Here is a 17,440-nt window from a genome sequence, read left to right as displayed (position 1 = left end):
TGAGGAGCGCTGCGGGAGCCCCTCTGCAGCGGGCTGATGAGTGATGGCTCTCGGCAGGTTCAGAGCCCTTTTTCCACTCCCATGGATAGCTTTTTCCACTCCCAACAGTGGAAAACAGCACAGAGTGTGCCTGTGAGGAGCTGGCTCTCATGACCAAGCACCCAAATTCCCCTCTCTGCTCTGCACCCTGCCTCCAATTTAATTTGTTTTTTTTTTTTTGGTGTTGTTTTGTTTTTCCTTGATGCTTTTTTGTTCCAGCTCTTTCTTTGCAGCAGGGCTGGGATCCACCCTCCAGCCTTCTGCCCTATCCATGGCATTTGAGACTCCTCCTTGGATCGGGGAGAACCGGGATGCATCCCAAACATTTCCCCCAGCACTAACAGAGCAGTGCAGCTCTTGGAGCAGCCTCTCATGCCCAGGACTTCACCTGGAGCTGCAACCAGAGCCCCGGGGAGGCAGTGGTGAGGTTTAATTTCAAAGGTCGACTCAGGCAAATAGTTTTATTTGCAGTTCTTTAGATTGTCCTGTTCACTTCTCTCCGCCCACGCCAGCGGAGTGGGAAGGAAAAACCTCCGGTGGAGAGGTGCAACTTAATAGGGCTGAAGTTGGTGGCAAAAATGAGGATTCCGGTGTTGAATTAGGCAGTTCCAGGAAATGTCTGGCAGTTCTTAACTGGTGGTGGTTATAGCATGAGAAAAAATCTAGTTGGGCTTTTTTTTTTTTGTCTTTAGGAGGAAATGGTTCCTTTCTTAGCATAAAGGATGCAGTTACGTGCCTGCAGCATCACGTGGGTTGCAATTTCATCCGCACCAGGAACTTCTGTCAGCTAATTTTCCCCTGCCTGGGTGCAGGGCACTGTGCCCTGTGTGTCTGTGGCTGGCAGCCTTTTCCTGTGCCCTGGTGGGCTCGGGGCTGGCAGCAGAGCCCTGGAGCTTGCAGGGATAACCAGGACACATCCCCAGATCCCCTTGTCCTGCTGCTGCCTTTGCAGAAGGATCTTTTGAGGGGAACTTGTGCTTGCAGACACCCCTCTTGCAAGAGCCCAGTGGGAAACTGGAGAGTTTCCAGGGTTTTCAGGTGGCATAAGCAGTTGTGCACATTCTAGCAGCTCCTCCTGCACCGACCCTCCCGGGATCCCAAATGTGGGAGGGATTGTGCTGAGTCTCAAGTGTAGGAGAGACAGTGCCAGGGACTCTCCAGGGGGAAGGAGCTGACAGCAGCTGCCTGCGGGGGCTGAAGGCAAAAGCTGCCCTGCAACTGAAAGGCTTGAATTGCAGGGTCTTTTCATGCCCATCCCACTGCCTTTCTACTCCTTTTTTTTCCCCTTTATTTTCCCCCCCCTGTTTTTCCTGCACTCTCATTCACCCTGGCCAGGGCATGGGCTCTCCTTGGGGAGGGGTGCTGGTGCCACAAGCAGTGGGAGAAGCTTGCAGCAGTTCAGGCCAGTCTTTGGGAGCTGGAAATCTCATGTCAAATTTTAGGAGAGCTGTAACAAACGAATCCAACCTCTGCCTCAGCTCCCTGGCTGCAGGGCAGCATCCTGGGCGATTTTATTCCTGCAGGCATGGGCTGAGCTGGGTTTTCTGCCCTTCGTAGGTGGCCCAGGCAGAGCCTGGGGGTGGTGGTGTAATACCTCCAGTTTAATTAGTGCTTTTTCACGTTGGAGCTAGGAAATGCTTTTTGGGACTAAGCAGGACAGGCTGGGAAGGGGATGGTTGCTGACTCCAACTCTGGGAGGTCAAGGGTGGTAGTTTGGGAGTACAGGGAAGTGTGCAGGGTGCCTGTGACAGCAGAGTTCATGGCCAATGCACATCAAAAGCCTCTTCTGTACGGAGCAAGGCGTTTGGAACAGGGAATCTGCCCTGGTTATCCCATGCTGCAAATGCTGCCTGCGAGCTTGGGCTCCGCTGGACAATGCACCCTGTGATTCCCAACCCTGCACTGGGTGCTCCCAGCTCCCTCCAGCCTCGGTCCTGCAGCCAGAAGGGCTGAGGAAGGGCTGAGGAAGGGCTGGGGCCATCCTGCAGGAGCCTGGCTCGGGTGCCTGTGGACCCTGCTCCTGCCCTGTGAGTCACGGCCGCGGTGCCAGGGGCGCTGCTGGTGGCACAGAAGGCGCTTTGTGCCGGCTCTGCAGGGTTTCTATGGCAATTGGGGAGAGGGAGAGCAAACAGATGGAGCAGAATCCCAGCCAGCATGGGGGGATTTCAGGGCTTCGTGTAGAGCTCTGGCTGGAGCTGCTGGAGGGGCTGTGTGTGGAGCAGAGACCGGCCTGAGTTTGGGAGCAGGTCCTGGGGGTGAAACACTCAGCACGGAGCTAAATCCATCCCCTGGGATAGGATGGGTGCCCACAGCAAGCTCCCCAACTTGCCTGAGTGTAGAAGGACACAGGGGACCCCAGTTTCTATGTTATTTTCATGGCCTCCCACACTGAGTAGCGAGAGGCTGGGAGTGGGAAGGGGAGGCATTTCTGAACCCACGGCCAACATCTTTCCTTTGGCTTTGTTTTGTGTTTGCTCCTGTCCTTATTCAGCTGGGTATTTTGCAAAGTGCCACCAGTGAGTGTGTGGGGCTGTTCATAGTACCCCTTCCAGCCCTGCTGGGTGGGCGATGGTGAAGGGGAACTCTGCAGGCTCACCAATGAGAACTTGTGATTGCTCTGACACAGTCGGGTGGTTTCCATCCAAGTGGGATTGGTTTGGGGTGGAGTGGCTCGTTGGGTGGTTTCACTGAGCTGGAAGTTCACATCATGGAAACTGTGCTGGTCTTGGAGCTTCTGGCTCAGCTGTGATGCAGGAAAAGTGGCAGATAAGGTGGGGGTGTGGACTGATTCCCTCAGCAGGGAGGGATGCTGCTGGTCCTGCAGCTGGGACCTTTGCAGTATGTTGCAGGCAAGCTTTAACCCACAGCCTCAGTGAGGTTTGCATCTGTGGGAGGACAAGGCAGGAGAAGTGAGTCCCAGGCACCTGTTTTGTCTTGGAGCTGGCAGGGCACAGGGATGGGAGCTGTCAGTGCTGGGGACATGTTTGGCATGTGTCCTTCTGTCCTGCTGCAGCTCTTGCACGGTGCTGCGTCTCCTGCTGAAATTCCAGCTCCTCGCTCTCCCCTCCCTTCCCTGGCAGCCTTTGGAGTGCTGGACTTTGTCCACACGCCTGCTCCCAGCAGCCAGGCAGGTAGGAGCTGTTTTGAAAGGCTGTCCAAGGCCACGCTGAGCTGTCTGCTCCCAGCCCCACGCCTGGAGCACACCTTGATATTCCTGCTTTCTAACGGGTCTTCCAGCTCTGTGCAGCCAGAGCACCTTTAGCTGCAAAGTGCAGCTGCCCCTTGTCTCTCCTGAGGACATCAGGACCTCGATGCTCTCAGCTGCTGTGCTTTCAGCCCCTTGGGGTCAGTTTATTTTCCCAGGGAGCTGGGATGGAATTTTCACCTCCAGGTTTCTGGCCTGTCCTGGCCCTGCCTGAGCCCCGTTTCCCTCTGCAGCAGTGGGTGTTGTTATCTCAGGGCTGTTTGGAGTTGGGAGGAGGAGGGAGGGACAAGAGCATCCTCTTGCCAGTCACTGCTGGTGCCTTGTCCTGGTGCCTCAGCCTGTGCAAGCCTGGATTTGTGAGGGGTTCACAGCTCATGTCTGGTTTTTCCCTGTTTTCCATTTGCTGTGGATTGCTGTCCCCTCTCCTGCTGGCACTAACCCCTTGCCTTTGCTGGGTGTCTCATTGCCCTCTGTGCCAGATCCAGCTCTGGATCCAGGCTGGGGCCCTGGGGGTCAAGGAGTCTCTGGACAGGGAATGTTTTTTTGGGAGCCCTGCACATCACTAATGGCATGGGGACCTCTTGTGGCTGGAGAAACGGGGATGGGGCCAGGCTTGGCTGCGCTCCCAAAGCCCAGCTGCCTCCCTCTCCTGGAGCTCTCCTGAGTCCACGAGCCACAAGGGGTTCAGGGCTGCTCTCTGGTTTGGCTGGAGCATGAAGGCTGACCTGGTGTCTTGTTTTTCAGATTCCAAAGGATCCTTGGAGCCACACAAACCAGGTAAGTGCCCAGCAGAAATTGCAGCTTTAACCCCAGAAAGAGTTTAAATTACAAATAGAGGGGACTGTTAATGACCATGAAGAGTAAAGAGCACTTTCAGTGTACAGTGCTTGGCTGCAAGACCTGGAAAATGGTCTGTTAGTGCCCCCTTGGCTATTTCTACAGAGCAATGTTCAACAGTGTCATTGAGACCCACTTGTGCTCTGGCTCTGGCTTGAAATTTTGGGCAAGTGGTCACTGTGACCTTCTTGGCATTTTGCTGACCATGGTGAGGGGCCCAAGGGCTGCATCCCCTGCCTAGGGGCTGCTGAGAAGAGGGTGCTTGAAGGAAAAAAAGCAAAAGTCCATTTGCTCATGTGTGCATCTCCCCTTCTAGTGAAAGGCAAGAAGAAACGGGATCTGAGGATAACATGTGTCCCCATCAAACCACCCGTTGCCAACACAACGTAAGTTGCTGCTCAAAGAGGTTCTCCAGAGCTGGATTTGGCACTTCCTCCAGGGGAATGGCCTGTGAAGACTTCCCAAAATCAGCATAGTTATTCTTTCCTCTTAAGCTGTGGCTCGTGGGTGATGAGAAGGAATTGCACATGTGTGTGCAGACACGAGCACAGCGTGTGTCTCTCTCTGGGAGGTGCCTGCTTGATAGGAAATGTCCTAAAAGCAAAGACTCAGAATCCTCTGGGGAGCTCTCCTCGGTCTTTCTGCCATGGCTCTGCCAATGCCAAAGGGCAAAAATGTGGTAGAGAGAGTGAATCTGCCTTAGGGAAGAAGAGGGAAGAATTTTAGTGCAGGGGAAGTGAAGAGGTGGTGGTAGCTGGACCGTGACAGAAGCCAGAAGCACAAAGGTTGGGGGGAGTGTTTTACACGAGCTGAGTGTCAGGTTTAGTTTGAGTTGTTTGCAGCTCCTTACCCTGCTGCAAGGAGGACACAGACATCTTGCACTGCTGGGCTGATTGGTGCTGGGGCCAGTGCCCAGCAGTATCTCAGGGCACTGGAATTTCTCCCTGCCCTGTTTGCTTCGAGCTGCTGATGCTTGTTATGCCATGGGGGAGAGCCCAGGGTGGCAGTGCTTGGTTTGACAAAGAACAGATGGCTAAAATTCCACTTCCATGGTGCTCTTCCAAAACACTTTGGGCTGCATCGCCACTGCTGAGCCTTGTTTGCTCCAGAAACCTGTTCTAGAGAACTCTCCCGGCTCCAGGAGAGCAGTGAAGTCCCCAAAAGAGAAATATCACTGCTGAAAACCCAGGTAGAAAGGGGGAGGCAGGGGAGCTCCCCCACTGATGCTGTGCAGCCTCGCACAGCCCTGCCCTGCGTGGGACAACCACCTCCTTCCCCCACGGGCACATTTGTCTCTGCTCCTGCCAGAGTTTGAATTTCCCCTGGAGAAGGCCTCATGCTGGAGTCTGCAGGGCTTTGCATGCCCAGAGGCTGGTGCAAGCTGTCCACAGCTCCTTTTCTCCCTGCTTTTCGTGCTGCAGTGCAAATATTTGCGCAGTGCAAGGCTTTTGCTCAGAGCCCAAAGTACTTCCTTGAAGCCGGAGGCTGCTCTGATGGGAATTGAGACTAAACCAGTTGAGCAATCTCTGCTCTTAGAAGCTCCCAAGGGATGGGGAGAGCCCAGAAGTGAGGCACGAGGGGCAGAACACTGATGGTGGCTCTAAAAGTACCGTGCTGCCCCGAATGGGAAGTGGGCAGCAATGAGGAAAAAAAAGCCATAAAGGACAACTTTCACCTGCCTGGTGTTGTGCAGAGGGTGACACCAAAGTGCTGCCTGCTCTGCCTGCCTGGAACAGGCAGCAGAGAGTACACAAATGACTCACGGGGGAGGAATTACCTGTTGTTCCCTCGCGTGCGTTTCGGGCTACGTGGCTGTGCTGTTACAACACCTGCCTGTCAAAACATGACAGCTGAGCTGCTCTGCCACAGGAACGGCTCATCCCGCCACTCTCAGCTCCTCAGGCTCCTCTCCTGAGCAGGAATGGTTTCACAGCCCGGTGGTTGGGTGCATGTCTCACCTGGCTGACTCCCTGGGGCCTCGTGGCTGTGGGGTGAGGTGTTACTGGCATGGTTTAAAGCATTTGGGGGTGTTTGGAGGGGGCTGGTTGGAACCTACAATGAAGCACAGGGGGAAAGTGCTCAAAGGAGTGTGAAACCTGGCTCTGGCCAAGAGGGTGAATGAAGCTGGGCTTTCTCCTGACTCTGTGCCTTTTCTTGCAGGCCCCCAAGGAACCTGGACTCCAGGGCGTTCATTACCATTGGAGATAAAGTAAGTGTCAATGGAGTTTCTGGGTTTTTTTGCTTGCTTCCAGTATGGTTTTCTCTGGGCATGGAGAGCTCTGTGGATTGTGCCTTGCAACCTGTCAGATCAGGTGTGCAGCCTCATGGGATGCAACTTTGAATCTAAACCATTCTAGGATGATCCAGCCCATCTGTCCTAAGTCAGGGTGGCCTCACCAAGCTCTCAGACTGCTCCTAGCAAAGTCCCTTTATCCTGCTTACCCACAGGTCTGTGTTGCTGCTTGAGGCCCAGGAGAGGCCAGGCACAAGGTTTCTCTCTGGTTCTCCAAACTCTTTCCTAGTGACCTGATGAAAAACACTGCTAGAAATAGCCACTGTCTCTCTTTTATTTCATTCTCTTGTTAGGAGCTCTCTTGGGGCTGCAGAAGCTGTTTGCAAACGAGCTAAAAATACCCTGCATTGGATCAGCCCTATATCTAGACCCTTTCCAGGCTGGGAGGTGGCTTGGCTGATGGGATCTGGGTCCCTTGGCCTCAGTGCAAGGATTAGGGTTGAGGAGAGGAAGCTTTGGCTTGGTCCAGGGAGCAATCCTGCTGCCTGTGCTGTTTCCTGGGCCTGGTGTTGTGTATAGCAAGAACTCTGGGAGGGATGCTCTCTGTGTGTGCAAGGGGACAGTGCTGCAGCTTCGGGAGAACTCTCTAGAGTCACCTCCTTGCCTGCTCCAGTGTCTGCAGGGAGGGTCTGGCCCAGGTATTTCAGAGTTACATGATGGAAAAGAGGACTTGGGCAGAATTCCAGCTTTAGGAATGGGGTTGGGTGGTGACCTCAGGTCCATGGGATCTGCAGAGGCCGTGCTGTGCATCCCATTGTCCTGGGAGGGAAGCGCCGGCTCCAGGGGTGCATCCATCGCCTCTTGTTGCTGGGCAGGGCAGCGCTGGTTCCTGGAGGTGCTGGGAACCACCAGCTTCTGGGGAAGCCTCGGGGCAAATGCCAGGAAAGGAAAAACACAATAACCTGGAACAACTGCAGAACACGTGTCCGAAAAGCACCACCAGATCCTTCCTGGAGGTCACTGCGAACCCACACCGCTCCTCTGCCAGCTGGAGAGAGCTTGGATGTGTCCCCTCAGCCCTGCTCTCCTCATTTCAGGATCCACGTCCTGCCCAGGAAAGGGCCGGCACCTTCCTGTGCTGGGCAGAGCATATCTCAGTGCTGAGCTATGCACAGCCCTCCCTTGCTCCCTGCCCGCCGCATCTGGCTGGAATCTACAGCCACATCTGGCTGGAATCTACAGCCACATCTGGCTGGAATCAACAGCCACATCTGGCTGCAAGCAGCACTGGCAGGAGGGTCTGGCAGACCTGGTGGCTGCTGTGGCCGGTGCTGAGGGGACAGTGCTGGCCAGGGGCCTGGCAGCCACATCTCCCAGCCTGGCTCCTCCACGCCAGAGGCCGTTTCCTCTCTCCCTGCTCAGGGCGTAGCTCGCAGGCACCGTATCCGGAGCTGTGCTTGTTTCCCACCCTCGCTGCCTTTGTGGCCACTGGGGCAGTTTGGCATCCTGGTATTATTTTCGTTCCCTGAGACCGGAGGAAAACTGGAGGCTGGATAAAGCCTGGCTAAAAGGAGGCCTGTGACTTATTAGGAGCAATGAATGCAGCATCCAAAAATAGCCCATGTCTCACTCGGTTCGTGCCCTGCCCAGCAGAGCCAGCAATTACAGGGGCACGTGTCTTTAGGGAAAATTGTTTGTGGGGCTGTGCAGGAGCTCGCTGGCTCCCTGCTGGGTCAGGCACTCGCTGGGGTGAGCACTGGCTGTGGTTTTTTTCCCAGCTTGAAGTAACGCTGAGGTAGTTGTTTTCTTGGTGTTAATTCGGGTTTTACCTTGCTGGCAGCTGTTTGGTGGTAGGAGAAAGTATTGAAAGCGGGTAAAACCTGTTTGAACTCACTGATAATTAGAAATGGAGTTGCTGTGTGCATCCAGTCTAAGAGAGGCTTTGCACGGGTGTTATTAGACACACACAGGTCTAATGATTTTGGGGATGTGGGGAGAGGTGAGGGATCCTTGGCTGCACAGAGGGGTTTGGAGCTGTGGTGGAGGCTGCCAGTGTTGGCACAGGAACTGTTAAAACCCTGCAAATAGTTCAGCAACTGCTGAAATACCCCTGTGTGAGTAATCCCCTGCAGGCAGAGAGGCACCAACCTTTGGTGCCCTTTCTAGTGGCAGCGTTCCCTGGGCTTAAAGGATGAAAGTCCTGATCTCCAGCTGCAGAGGGGGAATTAAATGAACCCTGATGAGTGTGGGGTGAGAGGGTTTGGGCTGTGATTCAACAGAGCCAAAAATACCCCCAATCCTCTCAAAGTGTGGTGCCTCTGGAGTCCTGTAGGTGCCATTGTTGGGAATGCTCTGCACGAGTGAGCTCAAAGCATTGCTGATGTCCTTGTTGGTAAATGTGCTTGTCCCTGATGTCATTTTGTCTTCTCTCCCTAAAGAACTTCGAGGTGGAAGCTGATGACCTGGTGACCATTTCGGAGCTGGGCCGTGGGGCCTACGGCGTGGTGGAGAAGGTCCGGCACGCGCAGAGCGGCACCATCATGGCCGTGAAGGTGAGGACACCTGAGTGGGATGGGGATCAGGAGGGGCAGCTCCAGGGGAGCAGAGGAACTGCTGAGCTCCACTGGTTGTGGCAAAATGGGGATGGGTTTATCTGGGTTTGGCAGCCTGTGGTGTTCCTGGTGTGGTTTGGCCAGTGAAGGGTCTGTGCTGATGCTGCCTGGGCACGGTGGGATCGATAAGCAGGGGCTTGGAAATCCAGGATTGGTGCCTGCAGTGCAAGGCTGGGATGTCAGAGGGCCTGTCCAGGCTGCTGGCCTGGCCCTGCATCAGCTGCCAAGAGAGTGCCAAGGGTTTGGCATTCGTTAAGGTTCTGTCTGGCAGAGGCAATTTGGGCGTCTCCTGATGGCTGCAAAATAAGGATAAAACAGCCTGGCCCCAGAACTGCAGGTCCTGAATCAGGCTGGTGGTTACCCCACCTACACCAAACCCTTTTCTTTCATGTTTGTCTCAGAGGATTCGAGCCACTGTGAACACTCAGGAGCAGAAGAGGTTGTTGATGGACCTGGACATCTCCATGAGGACAGTTGACTGCTTCTACACAGTCACCTTCTACGGAGCCCTGTTCCGTGAGGTACTGACCTGGTGGGTGCCTGGGGGCACCTGGGGCTGTGGGATTGCTCTGGAGGCACCAAACTCTGTCCCCAAACACCTCTATGTTCTTCAGCCCAGCTCTTTATCTCCCTCGGATTTCCAGGGAATTCCCTCTCAGCTGCTTTCTCTCCATCCGCAGGGTGACGTGTGGATCTGCATGGAACTCATGGACACCTCCCTAGATAAATTCTACAAGAAAGTACTGGAGAAGAAGAAAACCATCCCTGAAGACATTTTGGGGAAAATGGCTGTGTCTGTGAGTGGCTCTTGGGTTCTTAGATGGGTTTGTGCATGCCCTGAGCCTGCTGGAGGCCTCTCCTGAGGCCTGTGGTGTGTTTGCAGTGCGGCTGCTGCTGCGTGTGACTGATGGGTGCTTTTTCACTCTGTTTGTCCCCAGATTGTACGAGCTCTGGAGCACCTGCACAGTAAACTGTCTGTAATCCATAGAGGTAAATGCTGAATGGGGTCAGTGAAGTGTGGCTGGAGATCTAACCTTGAAATAAGCTAGGGGAGGATTCCTTTCCAGCTGTGCTGCGTCCCTCTGGGATGCCTGAAGTGGAATCTGCTGGTGCTTAGGACTGTGGTGAACAGATTGAGATGCTTGTTCCTGAGATGCTTCCCTTTTTGCAGGCTGTTGTTCTCTTCCTCCTTTCCAGGTGAAGGGTTCAATGTAACAACAGAATTCCTCACTACCTGTATTTTATGAGCATCTCTGTCCCTCTTGCAGTACAGAAGTGCCTTGAAGGCAGCTCTTGGAGATAAAATCCCCAGGCCCTCCTGGCTGGGTAGTTTTAGCAAAGTGAGGGCTGAAGGAGATCTTACAAAATGACAGATGGGAATTTTAACACCCAGGTTTTGCTCTCCATCCTGGTAAAGTCCCTTGTGTAGTTGTGGGCAGATCAGGATGTGCATGAGACAAGCTGTCCTGAAGATTTGGTAGAACTGTGCTTTTAAGGCTATGCTGGGCACACAAATCTCTCCTAAGGAGCTGGGGATAAACTCAACATTTTATTCAACTTTTTGACCTGCCTGGTTGGAGAGAGGACTTGTTCTCCCTGAAGGACATAAGGACATGATTGTAGTTTACCTGTGAACGGTTTTATTGCAATAAGACCAGTGGGGTTTTGTCTCCCTCTGCCTGTGCTGGGGCCTCCCTGGTCCCTCCCAGGCCTGCAGGGAATTGCCTGTTTTGTGTCAGACTCTTCAGTACCCCTGCAAATGCCCAATTTGCCCTCTTGCCTTTCCTCTCAGATGTGAAACCTTCCAACGTGCTGATCAACAAGGAGGGGCACGTGAAGATGTGCGACTTTGGGATCAGTGGTTACTTGGTGGACTCTGTTGCCAAGACCATGGATGCTGGCTGCAAACCTTACATGGCTGTAAGTGCAACCCTGTGCTACCTCAGCCCTGACTGTAAGAGGCTGCTGCTTAGAAATCAGTCTGTTCCACCTCCACCCTGAGATAAAAGCCACTCAAGAGTGCTCTGGTCTCCCTGACTCAGCAGAGCCTCCCTTTTAGCCCAGCTCTGTGTGTTAATCCCTCAGCGACTCTCCCTCTGCCCCCTCCATTTGCTGAAGGATGCAAAACTGGCTGGTGCTGGTTGTGGCTGTTGTTGGATAGAAAGTGCTGAGGCTTTTCTTGGCAGGATTGTTTAGTTTCATCCTCAAGTCAGTATGAATTTCCCTTTGCCATTTGTGGCATCCATGTGGGAAGTGTGTGCTCCCGAGGCAGGGATCGTGCAAGTCTCACTCTCCTGAAAAGAGGGAGACTTGATGTGAGTTGTGTGGAGCAAGATGAGGCTTTCATCAGAGCTAGGTTTAACCTCAGACCCTGGGGACACAAGCCAGGGAAATTCACCCAGCCTGGCTTTTGGAGCCAGAGATTTGCTCTGTGGAGAAGGCAGTAGTGGTAACATCTCCCATTTTGCTGTTACAGCCAGAAAGAATAAACCCTGAGCTGAACCAGAAGGGCTACAACGTGAAGTCGGATGTCTGGAGCCTGGGGATCACAATGGTAACGTCAGGGACTGGGATCTGTATCTGCAGCCCTGGGGCTGGGATGGGCTTTGGGCAGGTGGGGCTGTTCCCCTGCTGGGAGCAGTGGCAACAGGACTCAATTTGGGCATGACAGCTCAGGGCAATGAGGTTAATTACCCAGGGAATTCAGGCTCCCAGCAGACAGTATCAGGATGACAGTGAGTATCCAAGAGCTTTTAGCTGCTCTGCAGTGCCCTGCCTGCTGGCTGAGGGGTGGTCAGTGGAGCAGGGTTTGCTGCAGCTGGGGCTCAGCCTTCCTCCTTCACCCCTCCCTCCCCATGTCACCAGAGCCTTGCAGGGGATTCCAGTCCCGCTGCAGTGAGAGCTGCTGTGTGTGGTTTGCAGCAAATCCTGCCTGTGGGGTAACTCAGAGCAGCCAACAGGAAGGGGAAATGCTTTCAGTTCCAAAATCGCAGCTGCTCGGGATGGTTTATCTGCCTCCTGCAAGAAACAGATCTTGCAGAAAGCAGCTGAGATCCTCTGGCGCCAGTGGACGAAGGAAATCCCAGCTGTTGGCTCCAAGGGATGCTGCCTGAGAAACAGCTCCTGCTTTCCAGGAGACTCTCTCTCTGAGGGTAGATTATTTTCAGGAATTTTTCCTGTGCCCTCTTAGCCATGGCTTTTGTTTTGGGGGCTGCATCCCTGTCTTTGTGCATGCTGTGTCTTGGCAAATATTCCCTCTTCCCCAGCGTGGTCTCGCCCACTGTGCCAAAGCAAATCCCCTCTCCCTGGTGTCCCCATGCCAGTGCAGAGCTGGTCTGGCTGACTGGAAATGTCATCAGCTCTGAGCTGCAGGAAGCTGTGGGATGGGAGACTCCGGGTGATGGAATATCCAAACCTTGCCAGAGCTGGAAGGGAGACAGGACCTTGCTAAAAGCCAGCCCACAGCTGAATGGAGCCCCAGAATGTTTGGTTCCCTCTCGTGTCTTCCTCCTGGGCTGGCTTCCTGGGAGTTTTTGTTTTATTTTCTTTATGAAGGGGTTGGATTGATTTCAGAGCAGACAGTTTGTGGGCCATTGAGTTGCAGGGCTATTCCAGGCCTTCCTGGGCTGGTGGCTTCATTCAGTTTTGCAGCAGCAGGAACTGAGCTTCCCTGAGCTGAGCCAGAGGCAGGGAGGGACACAGGGCCCCAGTCTGTCCTTTCAGGTTTTTTATTCCTCTCATCCCATCACACTCTACCTGGAGGTCTCAAGGTTCTGTTGCCCGTTTTGAGACAGGAAATGATCCTTGGCATGAGGAGACTTCCCAAGAGCTCTGACAGACTTTTTCCTGCTTACATGAGGGATGGAGCAGAGGTGACTTGTAGGAAGAACCCAGTGATTGAGGTGGCTTTGGCAAAATGATATTCTAGCACTTAATTTTTCTTGGGTTTGTGGATTTTTCGTGTGTTTAGCTCATGCAGTGCCAGCCCAAGGCCAAGAGGCTGCCTCAGGGCTATCAGAGCACTTTGGAAGCCAGTGCAGAAACTGTGTGCTGTTATTATTATCTTTTAAAATAATCCCATTTTACATATCTTTTGTGACTTCCTGTAAATTCATTAATATGCTGAACCATCCTCAAAAGGAAGTATTTTTGGCCTCTGGGTCTTTGTATTTGAAAAAAAAAAAAGAAAAATAAAAAAAAGTGGTATGACCCAAATTGAAAATGGTTTGTGAGGAAAGAGGGTTTTCCTTTGCCTCTGAGCTGGCTGAGCATGGTGGGGTTGTGCTTGGTGTGTGTCTGACGTTGCTCTGCCTCCACCCCCAGATTGAACTGGCCATTCTCCGCTTCCCATACGAGTCCTGGGGGACGCCCTTCCAGCAGCTCAAGCAGGTGGTGGAGGAGCCCTCGCCCCAGCTGCCACCTGAACGCTTCTCCAAGGAGTTTGTGGACTTCACAGCACAGTGGTGAGGCCCCAGCAGGGACTGCTGGCTCTCCCAGCCTGGCTGAGGAGGAGCCCTGATCCGTAGGGGTTGGGATGAAGCAGGGGGGGTTCCTTTGCTGTCCTTTGGGAGCCCATTTCTCCCCTCCTCGCTGTACCTGGTGCTCAGCATGGCAGGAAGTGCTGCCCAAACTGGTTTTGCTCTCGTCCTGACTCACCCAGGCTGGCTGGAAAGTGCAGAGGTTTCTCTTCCCCTTCTCCTGTCTCTGCTGCTGAAATGTTGGTGTTTTCTGGCAAAGTGGCAGTGAAACCAGAACCAGCCCCTGGTAGCCTCTGGGTGAAAGCTGGTTTGTGGTTTTGTGGGAAGCTGTTCCCCCCTCCAGGGTGTCCCCTGCTCTCTGGGCAGGCAAAGACAAGCTCACCCTGCAGGTGCTGGGAAACCATATCCTCTCCTTCCCAGTCATTCTGGTCTGTGTGGGGCAGACTGCAGAGCTGCTGGGTTTGTGCTTTTTGTGGCAAAACACTGAGTTGTCCTTCCCCAGTTACTGCCTGGCTGCTTTGCTGGTGGTTCCAACCTGCTCAGCCAGGGAGGGGAGAGGGATGGGTGCAGCCCAAGCATTTCATGTTGGGTGGGAAGGGGAGATGCTCTGTGACAGACCATGTACAGCAAAAGAAAAGAATCCTACAGCCTTTCTCTCCCATTTTTTTTTTCCTTCCAGCTTAAGGAAGAACCCAGCTGAGCGAATGAACTATTTAGAACTCATGGTAAGTGCAGAGCTGTTTCTGCTGGTCGTTATTCCCAATTTTGAAGCTCAGATCAGTGGTCCAGCAGGGAAGTGGGAAACACGTGGCTGATTTTTCAGGCATGGAGCAGGAGGGGTGTAGTGTGTCAGAGGTGGGAAGGGTGTGTTGATTTCATGGGTGGTAAGGTCAGGTTTTCCAGGTGTTTTCTCCCTCTGTCATAACTGCTCTTGGAGAGTTTAGACCTCAAAGGATGGCAGTACAGCTGCCAAGATGGGGTGTCCCACTGGGGCTGAACTGAGAAATGCCAAAGTTCATCTTTTAGCTGAAGATTGGTGTCCATGGGAGTCTGGGGAGGAGGTTGGAGTCCAGCTCCAGCTGTGTGACATCCCCCAGGGTCTGTGGCCTTGGTGTCAGCTGAGGTTTTCTTTGATCTCGTTGGCAGGAACACCCTTTCTTTACCTTGCACAACACCAAAGAGACTGACATGGCCTCCTTCGTGACAGAGATCCTCGGGGAAGACTCCTAACTCCCAGCTCCCAGCTTCCTGCAGTCCCTCCATCCCAGCTGCCCTGCAGGAGAGGGAGCCAAGGACTCAGTTCACAGTGGTTTGCACAAATCACAAATCGCCCTGGGGGCATCTCTGGCCCCATCCAGCCTCGAAATCTTTTCTCTTTGCCCTGAGAAAAAAATCCCCCAGGAGGAGCCTTTTGAAGCCAACACTTTCCCAGCTAAGCCAAGGACTCTGAAGGCTCAGGAGGTCCCGGGAGAGGAGCAGTGCCTGAGCAGGCAGAGGATGCCAGAGGCCACCTCCCCTCCCCAGTACCCAGTGAACAGCACAGGGGGTTGTGTTTCTTGGCTGCTGGGGGAAGACAGGGAGGATCAGTGCTGCTGTGCTTCCCCCACTCCTCCCCTGCCTGCCCAAAGCCCCTTCCCTGGAGTCTGGTCTCACTCACCTTCCCTCAGTGCCTGGCTCTCTGTCCCCAGGAGCCCACACAGCTTTAGGAGCTCCTGGGGCTCCCTGGGATGCTGCTTTGTTTTAATGCCTGGCTCGACACCTGAAGGACCCTTTGAGGCAGCAGCAGCTCGGGCATCCCTCCCTCAGTCAGTGCTGCTCCCTTGAGAGGGGGAGGAAGGAAAAGGCATTTTTCCATGAGCCCACCATGACACAAACTGCAGCCCATGCCCGTGGGACTGCCCCCAGCATCCATCCCTTCCCACGTGGGCACAAGGTGATGGAGACACAGCAGATCCCCCGTGCTGCCTCTCCCTCCAGCCCCAGGCTGGGAGGACACATCCCTGCTCCGGGCATTGCCTTCCACAGCCCTGGCTGCCTCCACCTGCCCTGGCTCCCTGAGAAGACGCTGCTCCATCTGCTTTCCAACCTGGAGCTGCTGTCAGACCTCTCACTGTGACACCCGCTCGTTCCAGAGGCCGAACTCGCACCCCTCGTGTCCCCAAGTGTCCCCAACTCCTGCGGGTGCCAGCGAGAGCCAAACCCCAGTGACCGGCCCGGGGCTGCCGACAGCTGTACATTTGATATCTATATATAATGGACTTTGTAACGTGTTTCCTAGGTTTGATCTAACTCGCTATAAATTAAAGCCCTTCTGTGTGGGAGGAGGGAGGAGCAGTTCCTTCTCTGCTGACAAATCCACTGTGAAAACCTGATGTGTTTCCCCACGCTCCCAGCCTGAGGAGCCAGGGGAGCAGGAGGGGTTTCTGGCTTCTACTGTACGTGATCGTGGATAAATGCACCAGCTGTGGATTTTGGGTTTTTGTTGTTTGGTTTTTTTGTTTGTTTGGTTTTTTTTTTTTTAAATAATTGAAATTTTCCGAAGGATTTTTTTTTCTTTTCTAATATATATTTGTGTGTGTGTATGTGTGCTCTCTATATATATTATATATTTTTAAATCAATGATGAATGTCTGGATATCTATGTGGCCAGCAGATCTGGTGTAGTAACATTTTTCTGGCTAAAGTTGGGCAGGTGGGGAAGGGGTCACTAGAAAACACTCTGGCCTAAGATCACTTTGTTTCTTTCTTTTTTAAAGAAATGCATCTATTTTTTAACTGAATCTTTTCAAAATGTTATTCCTGAAATTCATGCCCTGGAGGTCTGGATTTCAGGGTGAATTTCAAGTGTTCAGGGTCCCCTTAAATTCATTATCCCCTCACTCCTGCAGTCCAGGGTTTGATGCAGTGCCTGGGAACTGGGGTGCTCCACACTATCCCCATGAGCAGCTCCTGGGAAAGCTGCTTTGGGGAAAATGATTTTCAGTCCTTGATGCATCACCCAGCCACGCTTTTCCCTCTGCCATCCCTCTGATTCCCCCCAGCAAACCCTGAGGGAACCAGCCCAGGTGGAGCTGCACAAACCCTGTTCAGCTTTGCTTCAACCCTGAGCCCCCAGCCCACCTCTGGATGGAAAATAAGGAAGTGATTGATGTTCTCCGTGTCTTCCTCCTCCTCATGCTGCTCTGCAAACCACCCAACACTCACCTGTACCTGCTTGGTTTGACAGCTTCATTGCTGAGATGTACAATTGTATTTTTTTTCATGGTTACTGCAGATTATTTTTGTTTTGAGTTGAGCTTTTGGGTTTTCTGCCTTCTCTCTTTGTTTAACCCCTTTTCCCCTTTATCTCACCCTTTCTTTATTGCATCGGGGAACAGTGTTCATTTTTAAAAAACTTTTTTTTGCATGCTTTTTATTTTTTTCTGCATTTCTCCTCCTGGAGAAAGTCCTGATTTCTGTATTTTGGAACAAGGGAGCATCTGCCCTTTCAAACACAGGGGAGAGGTCTCTGGGCTGGGCTTGGGCCCCCGTGGATGAGCTGAGGCTTTGCTGAGGGGGCAAACACACCACACCTCCCTTTGCCATCTCCTGTGCCTCATTCAGCACAGGTCTCAGCTGTCCAAATCCCACGTCCCTTTTCACCCCCCTGCTTCCCTGTCCCACCTTGTTCCCTCTGCAGTGGCAGTTCCCTGCATAGAACCAGCTTGGCTTTAAGGTGGGCGAGGATTTTGACTCTCATTGGAAGCCCCTCTCTCCTTGTATTTTTGGGAATGGTCTGTACCCCTTAACCCCTGTCCTTGTTTCCAATAAAATTCACCCTCAAACCTGCTCCTTGTCTCCTCTTGTTGTTTGAGCATCAGCTGGGGCCTGTTTGGGGCAGCAGCTTGGTGGGGGATCCTGCTTTCTCCTTATTTTGTGGGGTGATGCTGCTCCTGATTTGGGGATTGTACAAGCTGTGACCCTTGGGATGGGATCACTGGAGCAGCCACCATAGGATTGGAGTGGGGGACAGCAGCCTGGGGACTGATCCTGTCAC

General features: G+C 53.3%; 1 protein-coding gene across 2 annotated transcripts in view; it reads left to right on the top strand.

Moving 5' to 3' along the window:
* MAP2K3 (mitogen-activated protein kinase kinase 3) overlaps positions 1-17,233 on the top strand; it is a 29,693-nt gene extending 12,460 nt beyond the window's left edge. For both annotated transcript variants that reach the window (XM_058849482.1, XM_058849481.1), the window contains exons 2-13: positions 3,989-4,021; positions 4,398-4,467; positions 6,242-6,290; positions 8,753-8,866; positions 9,328-9,447; positions 9,607-9,723; positions 9,865-9,916; positions 10,719-10,846; positions 11,403-11,480; positions 13,250-13,389; positions 14,084-14,129; positions 14,551-17,233. In XM_058849482.1, coding sequence (XP_058705465.1) covers positions 3,989-4,021; positions 4,398-4,467; positions 6,242-6,290; positions 8,753-8,866; positions 9,328-9,447; positions 9,607-9,723; positions 9,865-9,916; positions 10,719-10,846; positions 11,403-11,480; positions 13,250-13,389; positions 14,084-14,129; positions 14,551-14,634 — 1,031 coding nt within the window. In that variant the 3' untranslated portion in view covers positions 14,635-17,233. The remainder of the gene's footprint in view (positions 1-3,988; positions 4,022-4,397; positions 4,468-6,241; positions 6,291-8,752; positions 8,867-9,327; positions 9,448-9,606; positions 9,724-9,864; positions 9,917-10,718; positions 10,847-11,402; positions 11,481-13,249; positions 13,390-14,083; positions 14,130-14,550) is intronic.
* The last annotated feature ends 207 nt before the right edge of the window (positions 17,234-17,440 follow it).

The sequence above is a fragment of the Poecile atricapillus genome, chromosome 14 (assembly GCF_030490865.1).
Source record: "Poecile atricapillus isolate bPoeAtr1 chromosome 14, bPoeAtr1.hap1, whole genome shotgun sequence".
In the NCBI taxonomy this organism is placed as follows: domain Eukaryota; kingdom Metazoa; phylum Chordata; class Aves; order Passeriformes; family Paridae; genus Poecile; species Poecile atricapillus.
This window is presented reverse-complemented; position numbering and strand designations above follow the sequence as displayed.